Source organism: Sinohyriopsis cumingii, chromosome 17 (genome assembly GCF_028554795.1).
Source record: "Sinohyriopsis cumingii isolate HCF-2022 chromosome 17, ASM2855479v2, whole genome shotgun sequence".
In the NCBI taxonomy this organism is placed as follows: domain Eukaryota; kingdom Metazoa; phylum Mollusca; class Bivalvia; order Unionida; family Unionidae; genus Sinohyriopsis; species Sinohyriopsis cumingii.
In genome coordinates, this window is record NC_142977.1 from 97,958,700 (window position 1) to 97,977,721 (window position 19,022).

Here is a 19,022-nt window from a genome sequence, read left to right on the forward strand (position 1 = left end):
TTATCGCAAAGCGGATATTTTACAATGATACATATGTAACATTTAAAACGTTGAAGACATCGTGACCTACATTACCACAAAAACAAATCACATACTGATTAGGTTATGAAATTTCTGTTCTGCCCACTCCCACCCCTTTAAAGCAAAATCATACGGAACAATCTAGGCGCAGTTTAGAGGTAATATGCAGTCAAAATTAAATGGTAATGAGTGTAATTGAAGATCAGATTGCGCAGGATACATATCTCGCTGACACCGATATTAAAATACCATAAACTTCGTACCCTTCCAAGATATAATACAGAATATCATTAATATCGTAACACTTCACGAGGGATATCATATAGAACATCAAGAACACCATTCCCCTCCATGTGACGTATCATTCAGAATATCTGAAACATCATGCCCTTATATTTGACGTATCATTTAGAATATCAAAAACACCATACCCTTCCATGTTACGTATCGTATAGGATACTTATCGTACTTATCGTATATCACAAACATTATGCCCATCGACGAGACGTATCATAGATAATATTCCAAATATCATACCTTTTCATGCGATGTATCATACAAAATATCATGAACAACATACACTTCCATCAGATGCCATATATAATATCATAAATATAATACTCTTCCATGGGATATGTCATACAGAATATTATAAACATCATATTCGTCCATGAGACATGTCACACAAAATATCATAAATATCACATTCTCCCATGCGACATGTTTTACAGAATATCAAAACATAATACTCTTCCATGAGACATGTCATACAGAATATCATAAACAAAATACTCTTCCACGAGACATGTTATACAGAATATCATAAACATCACTCTTCCATGCGACATGTTATACAGAATATCATAAACATCATACTCTTCCATGTGACATGTCATACAGAATATCATAAACATAATACTCTTCCATGAGGCATGTTATACAGAATATCATAACATCACTGTTCCATGTGACATGTCATACAGAATATCATAAATATCATACTCTTCCATGTTAAATGTCATACATAATATCATAAACATAATATTCTTCCATAAGACATGTCATACAGAATATCATAAACATCATACTCTTCCATGTGACATGTCATACATAATATCATAAACATAATATTCTTCCATAAGACATGTCATACAGAATATCATAAACATCACTCTTCCATGCGACATGTCATACAGAATATCATATATATCATATTCTTCTGATGGGAATGACCGCTCCGGTGGCCTAGTGGTTACAGCGTCCGCCTCGGATGCGGGAGGTCGTGGGTTCGATCCCTGGCTGAGTCATACCAAAGACTTACAAAAATGGTACTACCAGCTGCCTCGCTTCGCGCTCAGCATTAAGAGGTTAGAGTTAGGACTAGTCGGCCTGGTGTCAGGATAATGTGACTGGGTGGGACATCATGCTACATGTCTGAGGCATGATGCCCCAGTGCTGGACATCGCTATAAACTGTCACACTGTAGACATCGTAGCGATATGACTGAAAAATTGTTAAAGCTGCATTAAAAATCCAAATCACACACACACACACACACACACACACACACACACACACACTTCCGATGGGAGTTGACCCAGATTGGCCGCACGGTGTAAAACGCTTGACTTTACCAATCACTGTCATCATTTGAGTATTGGGCTTGGCCTCATTGTCCCAAAATGCTACCTTGATGTGATATTTGATCACTTCAATATTATTCATATTTCCTAAATGCTCCTATGCAATTTATTTAGAATCAGAGACTTACGGAGAGACGTTGGGTACAGTTCTCTACAAACAAATTCTACCTGTCATCATTGCTATCTTATGTAGTAAAACAACACTATCTAATTTAAGCGTATAGTCCACCTCGGATGTGTCAGGTCGCGGGTTTGAGCCCCGGGCGAGTCATATCAAAGTTATATCAAAATGGTACTAATAGCTGCCTCGCTTGGCGCTCAGCGTTAAGAAGTTAATGTTAGACTGGTCGGCCCAGTGTCAGGATAATGTGACGTGTGGGATATCAAGCTACATGTCTTTGTACTAGATATCACTATAAACTACCACACTGCAGAAACTGTGGCAATATAAATTAATAAATTGTTAAAGCTATGTTCAAAAATCCAAATTACATGCAAATTAAGCGTATGAGATGAATTTTGAAAATACCTCTTTGATTACACATCCCGTATAATTCGTCCATTCATTCTTTGTGAGAGGATTCTTGTACCACGTGCCATTCTCTGTGCATTCTTTGTAAGCATATTCTAAAACGAAATAATAATAATAATAATAATAATAATAATAATAATAATAATAAATAAATAAATAAATAAAGTCCATTCAACAGTAACTTTCATTCCTAATATAAATGCAAATTTTGTGCAGATGTTCGTCATCATTATAAATGGCATTATCATCAGTAGCAACTAAAGTAGAAATGGTAGATATAACGGGCATTAACATCCGTGGCATTTAAAACAGAAATGTTGATTATAAAGGACATTAACATCAATGACATTTACAACAGAAATGTTTATTATAAAGGTCATTAACATCAGTAGCATTTAAAGTATAAATGGTAATTATAAAGGGCATTAACATCAGTGGCATATAAAGTAGAAATAGTAATTATAAAGGGCTAAAACATATGGAACATTTAAAGTAGAAATGGTGATTGTAAAGGGCATTAACATCGATGACATTTACAATAGAAATGGTGATTATAAAGGACATTAACATCCGCGGCATTCAAAGTAGAAATGGTAATTATAAAGGGCATTAACATCAGTGGCATCTAAAGTAGAAATGCTGATTATAAAGGGCTATAACATATGAAGCATTTAAAGTAGAAATGTAGATTATAAAGGGCATTAACGTCAATGGCATTTAAAGTAGAAATGTTGACTATAAAGGGCATTAACATCAGTGGCATTTAAAGTAGGAATGGTGGATATAAAGGTCTTTAACATCATTGTGGCATTTAAAGTAGAAGTGTTGATTATAAATGGCATTAACACCTTGATATTTAGAGTAGGCATGGTGATTATAATGGGCATTAACATCGGTGGCATCTAAAGTAGAATGTTGATTATAAAGGGCATTAACATCAGTGCCATTTAAATAAAAAATGTGATTATAAAGGGCATTAACATATGGGGCATTTAAAGCAGAAATGGTGATTATAAAGGTCATTAACATCAGTGGCATCTAAAATAGAAATGATGATTATAGAGAACATTAACACCTGTGTCATTTAGAATAGAAATGGTGATTATAAAAGGCATTAACACCAGTGTCATTTAGAATAGAAATGGTGATTATAAAGGGCAATAACATTAGTGTCATTTCAAGTAGAGTACGATAGTGACAATATAAATGGCCAATTCTGAACATAATGTAAGAACCAAGCATTTAAAATGAAAGAAAACATACTTGTCTGCTTGATCCTATTTAAACAGACTTAAATACTCGTTCAACATATGCAATCAAACTCTTGTGGAAAAAAAAGAAACCATGGAAACTATAAAGGACTCCACACATAAATTAACTCAGGGGTCTCAAACACGCGGCCCGCCAAGCCGTATCCTGTGGCCCGCAAAATGATTGGTGTCACAAGGTGTCATGAGATGTAGGTGTGGTATGGCCCCTATGCTATCGGGAATGCCCTCATGCAACCCTCGGGGTGGTTTGTGTTTGAGACCCCTGTACTAACTTGTCTATTGGTATTACCGTACTTGCTCCTCTAAGATATTACTAATTTTGTGCGCTCTCTCTCTATAAAACCCAATCCATTGAATGGCACATTCTAATTGACGATAAAAATGGTTTCTAGAGCCCTGTTTTGAAGACAAAGACAGGAAATATTCTACTAATTGAAACTGTTCATTTATCCATCCCGCAGTGCGTAGGCAGCTATATATATATATATATATATATATATATATATATATATATATATATATATATATATATATATATATATATATATATATATATATATATATATATATAATTGACTTTTCTTAATGATTATATGTTATGTGTCTCTGTAGTGTGTACTTGACCTTTGTTCAAAAATCAAGTGAATTTATTTTGTAAATAACATAATACAATGCTAAATATTTATCTAAGAGTGGATTAAATATTCAGATCATTAATTTTACTTAACTTGTAGGTTTCGATTTTTCTATTACCAAGTTTAAGAGCAAAAAGTCATTATAAATTGCACAGGGGAAAATAAAAATTTCAAAAACATAACAGAAACTTACAGTATTGTGAATTGGACCAAAAATAATTCTAAAACTTCTACCACAAGTCCAAAGTATAAAGTGTTACGAATGAATTCTGGTGGTGTTCGAACGAATTCCAATCTTGAATGTGCTGATGTACCAGTAGTCCTGAATGTGCCTCTTTGATAACAGTCTTGATGTTCACAGCGACATAATCATGAAAGTCTTTAAATGAATTCACAAAAATCCCTAATCATGTCAATGAGCACTTTGTAATTCCAAAGAAATAAATAATTTTTAAATAAATGATTCCAATCAAATTATAATTTAACACAATTAAAAGACTGATGTCAATATAGGAATGAAGAATTATTAACCTCTTTTTTATATACAGACTGTCACCTGACTTATGACACAAGAAAATGCTCAGGACCAGGTAATTTCCAATGGAATTTTCCATCGAATTCGTAAACAAGGTCAAGACTGTTTACATAAATTTGTGAATGAACCTGACAATCATCAGGTAGACCACAGACTTTCCCATGGAAGAACCAAGGCACTTTACTCTAATACAAGTAAGCATGCTGTTTTTACAAACAATCATTATCTTAAAGTATAATCTACACTTAATAATAAAAGTTAGTTATATAATGTGTCGTTTACAAATGGCCCTTACAATCATGGACAATAGTTGAACATGCTATACATATATACATACCTGTAAACCACGCCAACTCCTGGCCTTATACACATTTTTCAGTTTGCTTTCGCTTTCGTTTATATATTCATTCTGTTTAAACTGGCTTTGTGGCATTGTTCGGTTTTCGAATGAAATGCACTTATGTGACAGAGAATTATAAAATTTTCCCAAATAAATCAATGTAGTTGCAATGATACTATGAGCCTTTTTGGATTACATCTTTTGTTTATATATTGCTTATGTTTATTATGTTGATAAATTGATTTATCATCTGTTCGTTTGAAATAACCTTTGACATTTAAACTTTTTTTTGCCATTTCCTCTTGAATTTTGGGAATATATCATTAAAGTTAAACGAAAATAAAACTCCACTGTAAAGAAACTTCAACATGGATTCAGATTTTATTTTGAACATCAAACAAGACATTGCGGAAGAAATTCTAGAAAAGCTGACAGAATTCAAGAATGTGATTTAGAACGCCAATATATCGACAAAGGTTAATCTTTAAGTTTGATTTCTCAATGGTACAGACTTCTTTATTTTGCTGTTATGGCATAAAGACTTGGATCTTCATTTACATGTAGTTTACAGAAAACCATTTTTAACTTAAACAATTTTGAAAAGTCAGTGAAACAGAATTCATCACAGATTATGCAGTAAGAAGGAATTACTGGAAACCAAATTTAAGAATCCTACAGACAATAACACAAGGGAGACTCTATGGCCCGAACAGTGAAAATAACAGACTGATTCCTGCTATTTGAGTGCAAAATAAAATTCAACCGCGATTTAAAGTCAAGAAAGAGTGATCGGATTTAAGCTTAAGCAAGGTGCCCTAGCTTGATAATATGCTGAAAGGAATTTGCATGGAAAATATATGGCAGCCTTCAAAGTGGGCAACATGACGAGTTTCGATTTTGAGGGATTAACGCCATTTTTCAGCACTTGATAGGCTATACAACATCAACATTTTCAATGCCATTTCTATGTTTTTGCTATCACTCAAAAGCTTGTAGGGTTCTATCAGCATTCATCATATAGTGAGTGTTCTGATCCATTAGAATTGCAGGTCCGCTACCCTATTACATGCAGACACTAAAAGGGCCAGCATTCTCAAAGCCTATACAGCTACATTTTTGCGACAGTTCAGAAGCAATGGCCTTAGTGTTGCTATTCGACGCGCATATTTGTGTGTGATTTGTGTGTGATTTAGAATTTTTTATCGTAGCTTTAACAATTTTTCAGTCATATCCATACGATGTCTGCAGTGTGGCAGTTTATGGTGATGTCTAGCACTGGGGCATCATGCCGCAGACATGTAGCATGATGTCCCACCCAGTCACATTATCCTGACACCAACCTCTTAATAATGAGCGCCAAGCGAGGCAGCTGTTTGTGCCATTTTTGTAAGTCTTTGGTATGACTCGGCCGGGGATTGAACCCACTACCTCCCGCATCCGAGGCGGACGCTCTAACCACTAGGCCACAGGAGCGGTTCGCGCATATTTAGTATTATATATGTACTGTCTGTTAGTTTAAAAATCAAGGCAAAGGTTGGATATATATATATATATATATATATATATATATATATATATATATATATATATATATATATATATATATATATATGTATGTATAATAAGTTGAAAAAGAACCGATCTAAGAAAAAGAACCGCTCCGGTGGCCTAGTGCTTCGCACACTCTTGATGATGTTGCAGCAGTGTTGATCAGTCCCGACCCGTTGGTTGTATTCAGCTGCTCATTTCCTCACGCTTTATTCCCAGTGCTTGAACCGTCACACTGAGGTTTCTTCCTGTTATTCCTGGTGCAACGAGTAGACAGACCGACTGAGCAGGCAACCCTCTAATTCCCAGCTTTACCGACTACAACCAAGTACTCCATCCAACCTGTTGAGGGTTTCTATCAGTTCGACATACCTAGCCGCTTTTCTTTCACGAATTTCCACGTATCTTCACTCACAAGAAACCATCAACTAATGGTCACAATCTTTTACCTCTACTCTGAGTAAACCGCCATATCCGAACTGAGACATCTAGACGATTTCCGTAATAAAACATAATTTCATTTCCAAAATCCACACGCATCTCCCAACTCATTGATTTGTGGAGGATTCCACTCCTTTCCGATGACGTTTCTCCCTCTTTGACAAAGCTGATGAATTCTGACGTAGTGATTGGTACTTGTCTTTTCTTCTTTCTCTCCATCTCTCGGAGGACCAGGTCATGTCTCCATCTGATGCGGCTTTTGTGTTAGTGCAGTCTGATATGCTGCCATGATTTGCTCTAGGCTACCTCTTTTACTAGAGAGGCCACGGAGGGTTCTCGACGAGACCTCAACTGTGCAAGTTTACGAGAGATCGCGAAAGATGACGTACTGATCTAAGCAGAAACTTGATCCCAAGAGTTTTGCAATTCCAGATATCGGACCACATTAGTTTCCTCTCTGGCGGTGATCACTTGGTCCATTCAACTTGGCTTCCCTGCTGCACAATCTTCGATCGTTGACTTTCTTCCTCTACTTTCCGTTGCGTGTCCTGTATTATTGACCTTCACCTGACCGATTAGAGATCACTATAAACTGTCACAACGCAGATATCCTAGCGATATGACTGAAAAATTGCTAAAGCTACGTTAAAAAATCAGACACACAGACACACAAGCCTAATTGCAGGTTTTATTCGGATTTATTAAAACAGTGTAAAATAAGGCATGTGGTTTTCATTACATGGTTTAAGAACCTAATCCGGAACCGCGTGGTGATCATATTCCTTCTGATGCACGCGAATTTAAGAGAAGAAGGGAAAAAAAACGCTTTTAAGATTCAGATTGTAGCACTAAAAACGACCTAGATAATGTGATTATAGACGGAAATGCTGGTAGATTTTTTTCAAAGGTCATGAGGAAAAATAATAAGGAGGATACGTGTTCCCTGTTGATATTGTAAATCAACATACTATCAAAAAAATGACCTTGAACTAAAAACAACAATGTAAAGAAAATAAAAAGAAAGATATTCGTAAAGAACAGCATTCAACTAACCAGCTTATTTAAATGGCTTTTACAAAGTTGGGATGCTTAAGAAGAACAAATACATCGTCATTTAACAGAAATAAAACACTGTGGAGAAAATATTAATACAATTGGGTCAAAATTAGGGACATATAGTATTAGGTGAAACACTGAAATGACGATTCAAAGAAAAATGTGGCCACTATTTCTGCAGGTATTTCTATTATAGCAACAACTCTTGGCCTAACCATACTAAATTTTGTAAAATTAGTAACGATGGCATACGTACTGTTTGCATGTTCGTTGATAACTTCAAAAGCGGTTTGAGAAATATTGCAGAATATTTGTTTAACAAAGGTAAACAACAACAACAACAAAAAAAAAAAACAGTAGATAAAGAATATCATCATTTTCCTCTACTACTTTTTAGATGGCCACAGTTATTATTCAGGTTGTTTTCATCGTTTTAGTCATTGCCATCTTCGCTGTCTGCCATTTGACAAATTATTTTAGACTTTGTATAGTCCGATTATCTGTAAGATATTTAGTGTTTTCCCAATCATGATATTAGCAGTCACAATTAGGAGAAATATTCAGGTTATTGTTGTTGTTTGAGTTTAATGCCATTTTTCAGCTCAAGATAGGCTTTACATGGCAGACCAGTATACTGGCGGAGGCAGAGTCCAGGAAAACCACGGTAATAACAATCGATCCATGGGAAGCCACTGGCAAGCTTTCTCACATACCCACATTCGCGCCGAGCCAGAGATTCGAACCCACGCGGACAGAGGCGAGATGGCATTGATCGGTAAAGGCGATGGCTTTCGAACATTCGGAACCCTTCAAGTTATTACACGCCATGTTAAATTATTTTAGATCTATTTCGTGGTGCGCTGAATTAAATGCTTCGTCATCAGATAAAGATATCGAGCATTCAGACGACGCTATGAATGAAACTTGCATATTTATTTTCCTAACTACCATATAGTTTTATGTGATACAAGTCAGTATGGTATTCTGCACCTCGATGTTGCCATCCACACTGCCCATTTCTTTTATATTGCCCAAAAATGATTACACCGAGGAAAATTCATACCTCGCAAACTGGCGAAGTACACAAGCTAAAAATAAACTGAAGACAGGGTCATATGAAGTAACAAATATTCGGCCTCGTATTCCTGCTTACAAAATTACATACTTAAATCTTCTAAAACATACCTATGATATCCTATTACACTTTGCTGTAAAGAGTCGTACAAAGGAGTTAACCCTGTGACCGTTGCGACAATGTTATGGTTCGCTTATTTTTCTAGGTCAGCACGATTTTATTTTCTGATATCCTATCGGTATATTAGAGTTTCGGATGTAACAGTAGTACAATAAAGCAGTTTTGTACTTATATCTATTTATATCCACCTGTCTGTTTTTGTATCAGTTTACTTCGTTTCCTTTCCCTCCTATCATTGTTCCATTCTATTTGTCGGCTTTCGGGTGTGTTCATTGCTATCAACACGCACCGAGCTGAGCTACCAGAAAATATAACGAAATGTAATGTACACCAAGTCTTTGACGGGTTAAATCCTCCGCTAACTTTAAACAATAAGTCAGTAACGTCACTATTATTATTATTATTATTATTATTATCATTATTATTATCATTATTATTATTATTATCATTATTATTTCCATCAACAAGATAGACATATTAGTTTAACTTAGATAGGTAGTACAAATCAACCTCCTTACTTGTGACCGCTTTCATCTTCACTGTGGACCAGCAGCCTACAGTAAAGCATAACGTCCACGCTCTTCCCGGGTACATACATAAAAAAGTGTCATTCCAAATAATATTCACGCTCAAGGGAATTGATCCAAATTCTAAAACCGTATCTAAGAGAATTTTGTCATGTCTGATGTTATGATGTCTGAAGTCCCTATCTAAAACTGTGCTAGCTCGCACGTTCGGACGATCAAGGCCACATAATCCCCATATTTTCTTCGAAAATCGCAAGATAAAAAATATCAGCTATTTATAACCGTACAATAATAGCCAACACTGCCTTAAACACGTCTCTTATAATAACTGTCTTACAACGAAAGCTTCATGAAGATTTAAAAAAAACCACAAAAACAAAGTAGCTGGAAATTAAACCTCCACTTAGCAACTCTGTGATTCATTATTTCCATGTCTCCGGGATCGTTTGAGACATGTGTGATGTTTGACTGCATAGAACACTTTTACGGGAAATATCGTCCGAAGTAAAACCTTTATTCAAACAAGCCAAACAAAAGCATTCAAAAATTTAGGCGTATTTCAAAGCCTTTCAAGTAATCATAAGAACATTAACCACACACACACACACACACACACACACACACACACACACACACACATATATATATATATATATATATATATATATATATATATATATATATATATATATATATATATATATATATATATATATATGGCAAATTTCAGCTCCAGTAAGCGGTCAACATAAAATATAATGAGAAAACATAACTGTTTTATGCGATGATTTTGACATAGTCATATGTTAAACGTCAGAATGGGGAATACAGAAATTAATTACACTCTGTGTCCTTTACACTGTCCTTGTTCAGCCGGAACAGGATAATTTTTCACAGGAGTTGACAGCCATGGCATTTTGATGTCACAACCTGTCCCAAAATGAAAACATTCTTTTCCATTACTTTCCCATACAATTGTGAAATTCAGTGCAAATAAGCAATCCTTTGCTTTGAAGAGTTGTTCCTGTGAGTAGATGCCAGTGGCAACAAACAGCGTCGCTTATCACTCGTGCAGTATTTTTAAAACCCTTACTACATGTAAAATATATATATATATATATATATATATATATATATATATATATATATATATATATATACCGCTCCGGTGGCCTAGTGGTTAGAGCGTCCGCCTCGGAAGCGGAAGATCGTGGGTTCCATCCCCGGCCGAGTCATACCAGAGACTTATAAAAACGGTACTAACAGTTGCCTCGCTTGGCGCTCATCATTAAGAAGTTAGTGTTAGGACTGGTGGGCCTGGTGTCAGGATAATGTAACTGGATGGGACATCATGCTACATGTCTGCGGCGTGATGCCCCAGTGCTAGACATCACTACAAACTGTCACACTGCAGACATCGTAGCAATATGTCTGAAAAATTGTTAAAGCTACGTTAAAAATCCAAATCACACACACACACACACACACACACACACATACACACACACATGTACAAAATATTTAGATCTTGCCCACACAGATTTTAACGCCAATATGTAAGATCAATGTAATAAAGATTTTTACAATGTCTAAGACCAAAGTAATGCAGATTTTTACGACAATATGTAAGACCCATGTAATGCAGATTTTTTACGACAATATATAAGAACAATGTAATGCAGATTTTTACATGTAATATCCATGTAATTCAGATTTTAAATCAAAAATGTAATGTCGACTGCGTAACAAGTTTTAACTGATTCAACACATCATAAACATCTCTAATGTCTGCGTGATGAGTGTCGTAGATTTAAAACTTAGTTGGTCCCTTGTGTAACTCTTTTTCATAATCTCTTATTTACATTTTCAATTCCTCTCATACCCAAGCGTTATTATAAAATGAGTAACTGACATGTTTTCAAGGAAGCAATCTCCGTGCCAATCGGAATACCGCTGGCTCTTTTCCGTTTTAGTTAAGACGACTGCAGGAAACTGCAATACATTTTCATTTGCTGTCCCGTTTTATGTCTTATTCAAAGGTAAGAATTGTAGATCACAGCAAAGACTTCAAGCAACTTTCATTTTATATCTCGCCAGCAGGCCTAAAATGTATGTGCATGGGGGGAGGGGGAGGGATGAAGAGGGTATCCCCTTGATTTTGCCCCCCCCCCCCGTAAAAATTCCGGCTGACTCTCAGGGTTTTTTTGTTAGAGTGACACTGAGACAACACACCAGACAGTTGATTGGCTTTGGTTGATTGGTTGGTTGGATGGACTGTTGATTGGTTGGTTGGATGAATGTTGATTGGTTGGTTGGATGGATGGTTGATTGCTTTTCAACCGCACTTTAACGCATTATTAGCTATACCATCAAAACTACTACACCTAAGCGCGTGCTAAGGCTTAAGTCCATACTTTGGTCATTGCACCATATATTTTTGGCCATATGACTTCAAATGGACACAACAAATAGTAACCATTGCAGTTATTTTTTAAAAGGTAACATTACCTAAACAGCATTACGGGTTATTCGTAATGTCTTAAAAATAAAAAATAAAAAACTGTCGCTAGATCCAATAAATTATGTTTGTTAGTGTCTAAAACCAAAACGTGTCCAAGTCCTAAACACTGAATTGAGTTTTGAATTGAACCTTTTAGTCGTAAAAGTTGAGATTACTCACCCATAACATCAATGGGTATTGTGGTTTGAATACATGACCACTATGTTTTGTAGACATCTTCTATTGGGCATTTACACTTATTGTGTTTCAAAATGGCTTTGAAATCTGACCTAGTCAAATATGAGTGACGTTTTTGCAATTAATAAAGGAAAATAAATAAAAAAAATAAACAGTTTGTTAGCCAGTGCTGAGTGAATGAGTGAAGACTTTGCAATTAATAAAGGAAAATAAAGTGATAAATAAACAATTTGTTTAAATGGTAGTTTATTAAATATTCTTTATTTATTATCAATTAACAAAGTGTAATTTAGGTACTACTAACGATCATAGGTAATTGTAATGCATACTTTCTGGTGTGCTTGAACTTATTGGGACAAACCACATGGTGTAATGACCAAAGTGTGGACAAAAGCATAAAAATAAAAAAGTGATTCCCCTCCTCACCATCATAACAAAATATGGTCGCAAAGAAAGTAAATGTATCTTTCTGGTCATGATTGTAAATTCTTCCATTAACCTGTGAAGACTGTTCTACAATATCTATGCAAGAAAGATGCAGATTTCAGGTAGATATGCATTCCAAAAGGAAATACCAGTACCAAAAGTGTAAACGCTTTGTCCTATAATTATATACTTGCAGAGGCAAGACTTTATTTATTTCTAACATTTTAAACAGAAATTAGTTTACGTGTTAAGATCCAGCCCAATCTAAACGTACTTAACACACAAAGATGATTGGCAAAGACGAGATGCTACAACGCAGTTATTGCTATGGGAAACTAACTTAATGTTTATAACGCTAACTTAAGATCTCACATGATATTGAATAATATTAATATGATAATTAATATATATGAATGCCATAAAAACTGTGATTATTGCGTTTCTCTGTCATTCCTTTATGTTCTGACAGGGTTGACGTTATGCCCTCTTGTGACGTCAACTCTAGTCAAACAGCAGAACTTCATTAGCTGCGTAAGTGTGTGGTTATTGTGGTGTTAAAAATCTTTTCTCTATTTATGTGGAATTTAATAAAATAATATAGTCATTGATCTATCAAGAATAACGTTAATGCAAGGGACGCTGCGTGCAAACATTTTCCGGAGCACTTGGAACAAATTTCGAACCTTCGTGATCAAACTCTTTTCTTGTAATTCGACAAACGATTGCACACAGCAAACAGTGCATAGCTCTCTCTCTCTCTCTCTCTCTCTCTCTCTCTCTCTCTCTCTCTATATATATATATATATATATATATATATATATATATATATATATATATGCGTGTGTGTGTGTGTGTGTGTGTGTGTGTCTGATCGCTAGAAAATTACAACCATCCAATTCATCATATCATCGTTTTCACCACAACCACTTCCATCATCGTCGTAATCGTCATCATTATTATTGTTCTTGTTACTGTTCTTGTTTGGCCTCCAGTACTATTGCTGCTGCGCCATTACTACTGCTACTGATGATATCACAACAACAACAATTACTATTATTAATACTACGTGAAGCAGATACAACTAAATACTCGGTGAAGATGTATAACCCTCTTCTCTGAGTACATGTTGTCCCCTATTAAACAAATATTATTCAGATCACGACAAGTAACTCCATCAGCTTATTTAAAATCAGATGATAAGGTGTGGTCATTTTTTATACTAACAAATTAAACTGATAACATAAAATGTAATAATATTACAGAGGAAGAAGTGTTGCAGCATATCAAGTCTCTAAAAACAAAAAAATCACCAGGCATTGATTGCATATCGAATGAACACTTAAAGTATGGTGGAAAATATTTAATCAGACATTTAACTGCCCTTTTTAATTACATGATCCAGTATGAGTATTTGCCTAATGTATATAGATGTGGGATGATTATACCGATATACAAACAAAATGGTAAAGATAAAAAGGATCCAGTGAATTATCGTGGTATAACATTGACATCTTGTCTGGGAAAATTGTTTGAAAAAATATTGATGACTAGAATTCAAAAGTATTTAGACAAAATAAGCTTTCCACATCCTTATCAATTTGGATTTCGTAAGGAGGCTGGATCTATCTCCGCTGCTTTTACTCTTCAAGAATGTTTGATGTACTTTAATAATCATAACTCTAATGTATATGCTGTTTTTCTGGATAACGAAAAGGCATTCGATAGACTGTGGCATTGTGGACTATTAAAAAAACTAAAAATATTAGGAATTAATGCAAAAATATGGAGAATAATCGCCCATTCCTACACACAGTCAAGTGCCTGTGTAGCGTGTAGAGGATGTATATCTAACACATTTCCATTACGGAGAGGCGTTGGTCAAGGGCGTGTAATGTCGGCTTTTTTATTTCTCGTGTACATAAATGACCTATTGAATGAGCTAGTAATGACTAATTGCGGGATAACAGTGAATCAGATGAACATACCTGGCATGCTTTTGGCAGACGACACTACTCTACTAAGCTCTACGCTGAATGGATTGCAAATACTCGTGAATACAGCTTATCAGTATGCACAGAAGTGGAAATTGAAATATAACTCTAACAAGAGTAATTGGATGATATTTAGTAAAAGAAAGGAAGTGTACTCATCAAATGGAATTACTCTGGGATCACAGAATATTCCTAGAGCAAAAAAAGTGAAATATGCAGGAGTTACCTTTTCGCAATCAATGAAAACTAATGATCGTATAATCTATTCCTACGATAAAGCTAAACGTGTAACAAACTCACTATACTCAACTGGATTAAATGCAAATGGAATGAATCCTATAGTCTCTGTGAAAGTCTGGGAAAGAGTTATATTGCCATCTGCTTTGTATGGCTCAGAACTCTGGTTTAATATGTCATATCAGGGCATTGAATCAATGGAGAAAATACAACGATATTTCGCCCGGAGAGTACAAGGTTTCCCTCAAAGATCGCCTACTGGATCTACGACATCGTGCTTGGGGATGATATCAATGGAAGCTCGCATAGATAAGCAAAAACTCGTATTCCTTGGTCGCATGTGTAGAACATCAGCAAATTTAACGGCTAAAAAGGTTTTCCTCTGGGCTGTTGGAAATTTTATTTTTGACCCCCAACATAGCTACAACTCTTTTATATATGATGTAAATACTGTACTAAAAAAGTATGATTTAGAAGACTATCTCAACGACTTTATTTTCACTGGAAAATTTCCAGACAAAATAACATGGAAAAACTTAATTGGGACAAGAATACAGATATTAGAGGAGAGAAAACATGAAATGAGTATCAGAAATCCATCAGAGGGATTTGGTAGATTTTTAAAAATTAATCCAGGATTAAAAATGCATCATCTATGGAAAATAGCTTACACTGACTCAAGCAGAAAAATGGAATATGGGACATTAATTCGTATTGGAGGAATGCAAGCAAGACCTGGACTGTGTCCCCTATGTGGCAAAATGAGTCATGACCGTATTTTGCACATTTCGATGAATTGTGCCTTAACCTCAGACGACAGAAACCACTTGATGGAAAGTCTATTTTCGTATATGCCTCCAGTGATTTACCGTGATTTCTGTGATCAGATCGATGATGTTATACTGATTATACTACTTGGTGGTTTAAATGACATATCAGAACGTTTAGAACTTGAGGCATGGATAAATATGATCAGACTATCTACCAAGTATTTCATTAAGATAAAGGATATTATATATTCGATTCAATAGAGAACTCACTCAAAATATAAGGAAAGAAATACTTGTACTGGATTGCAAAGAGAGTAGGAAACTATTTTTGTTGTGAGGATACATTTTCAAATGTTTTATCGTATATATATATCTATCTAGATTAGTAATGATTTTAATTTATTTATTCGTTTGCTATTGGAAATAATTCAATAAGTAACGAATCTACTATTTTTGTGATTCTATGTATTTAAATGCATTTCTTTTTTGTCTTAAAATCTTCAGAAAATGGAGGAATAAAAGAATATCATCATCATCATCTCTCTCTCTCTCTCTCTCTCTCTCTCTCTCTCTCTCTCTATATATATATATATATATATATATATATATATATATATATATATATATATATATATATATATATATATATATATGCGTGTGTGTGTGTGTGTGTGTGTGTGTGTCTGATCGCTAGAAAATTACAACCATCCAATTCATCATATCATCGTTTTCACCACAACCACTTCCATCATCGTCGTAATCGTCATCATTATTATTGTTCTTGTTACTGTTCTTGTTTGGCCTCCAGTACTATTGCTGCTGCGCCATTACTACTGCTACTGATGATATCACAACAACAACAATTACTATTATTAATACTACGTGAAGCAGATACAACTAAATACTCGGTGAAGATGTATAACCCTCTTCTCTGAGTACATGTTGTCCCCTATTAAACAAATATTATTCAGATCACGACAAGTAACTCCATCAGCTTATTTAAAATCAGATGATAAGGTGTGGTCATTTTTTATACTAACAAATTAAACAGACCCTGAAGTCACAGTCTTGGAACCTTTGTGACTGGATTTTCTCATTACCATTACATCTGTCCAACCTTTGTCAGGTGTTAATTACAATCGGAACGAAAAGAAATGATAAAGGTGGCGCTCTACATTTTCGTATTTTGCATAGGGTTTGAATTTTAAAGAAAAACAATTTCCCCGGATTTCCTCATTGGTTATACTGGCTATTTAAAAACGATCTTGCATATCTTAGGTGTTGTTCAAAGAACCTTTAATTCCCTTTCGTTTGGTATTTGATTGATGGGTGTAATATGGGTTATAGTTATAAAGTATACAGCTTGGCCTTACTCAAGATGTGCACCTTTCAAAAAAGTGCTAGTTCCACTTGGTCATTTTCACTTCCTAAACTTTCTTTTATACATTTTATATATTTTGTAATTCATTCATTGCACTTTCAGAAGCTGGTGTTGTCTAGTCTGGCAAAATTCATTTTCCCTATTTTAATAGCTGCTACGGATAGTGTACTTTAGACTAATTCAGGCTGCTTTTTAGCACAAGGAAGCAGACATGTTAGCAGTGTGCTTAGATCATGTACAATTTCCAAAAGTACAATATCCAAAGAAATGTCAGCCACATTACTTTAAAGTAGCATAGAGGTATGCCAAAATTCTCTCCCCTGTGCATGTTTTAAACGCAAACAACTTCACCTTACATACGTCGCTCTCTCAAAAGTATATCATAACTGGTGAGCGCCCCCTTAAAGAGAACATATGTATTAATATTGTATGATTTACTTTTGATTGCATAGCTGAAACATTTAATGTCGCAAGCACCATAACAGTCCTTTTGAATAATTCTCCTGTATTCCCCCCGCCCACAGAACAGTATTTATTAGTGTCAGAGTCTCTAACAAGTCCACCCCACCCCCAGCCCCGATAAAAAGTGAGATATTTCAAAAATGCACATTACATTTTGTCAACATAGCAACCAATGCTATGTTTAAAGACATGAACATAAAACTAGCCAGAATTATTCCTGAGATGTCAACAATAAATTTTACAGTTTGAAAGGGGATGGAACAGATGAGGTTCATAAAGGTGAAAAGTCAAAGGGTAAAATATTTGCCTATTCTTTAATATGGATGAAGAGAATTTGCTTTTTCATCATTTATTTTTTAAATTTCATTACAAATAAATGAAAAGAAACATTTGTACTCTACACTTCTTTTACTTAGTGCAACATTTTTAAAATTAAGTTGACACTATTCCTATATTCTAAGACTTCTAATTTCCACATAATTAAGGTCACTACTCACACAAATATACCTCATGGCAAATTATGTAAGCAAGAGCAAAATGAGCACAATTATCTTATTTTCATGATTAACATCAATATTAATGTACCATTTTATTCAGAACATCATACATAATGATATTAAAATAAGACAAATAATTGCATATATTTTTATATTTCTTTTAAGGTGGCGCACTACAATTTCGAGTTTTTCGACGTTAAAATTTTAAAGAAAAAGAATTTCCACGGATTTCCTCAGTGGTTATACTGGCTGTTTAAAAATGATCTTGTATATTTAGGTATAGTTCAAGAACCTTCAATTCCCTTTATTTTGGTGTATAATTGATGGGTGCAATATGGGTTATAGAGTATACAGCTTGGCCTTACTCCAGATGTGCACCTTTCAACAAAGTGCTAGCTCCACCTGGTCATTTTCACTTCCTGAACTTCAGAGGTAAATTGTTTTCAAAAAGAAGCCGATAACTTTTGCGTTACATTTTATATATTTGGTAATTCATTCATTGCACTTTCAGAAGCTAGTATTGTCTAGCCTGGCAAAATTAATTTTTCCTATTTTAATAGCTGCTACGGATAGTGTACTTTAGACTAATTCAGGCTGACTTTTTTAGCACAAGGGAGCAGTCATTTTAGTTAGCAGTGTGCTTAGATCATGTACCATTTCCATAAGCACAATATCCAAAGAAATGTCAGCCATATTATGTCAAAGTACCATAGAGGTACCCCAACATTTTCTCCACTATGCATGTTTTAAATGCAAACAACTTCACATTACATACATCACTCTCTCAAAAGTAAATAATAGCTGGAGAGCGCCCC

General features: G+C 34.9%; 1 protein-coding gene across 2 annotated transcripts in view; it reads right to left on the reverse strand.

Moving 5' to 3' along the window:
• Nucleotides 1–19,022, reverse strand: part of LOC149779511 (calcitonin gene-related peptide type 1 receptor-like) — an 84,593-nt gene that overhangs the window by 39,787 nt on the left and 25,784 nt on the right. For both annotated transcript variants that reach the window (XM_089940221.1, XM_089940220.1), the window contains exon 2: nucleotides 2,194–2,291. In XM_089940221.1, the coding sequence (XP_089796347.1) occupies nucleotides 2,194–2,291 (98 nt within the window). The remainder of the gene's footprint in view (nucleotides 1–2,193; nucleotides 2,292–19,022) is intronic.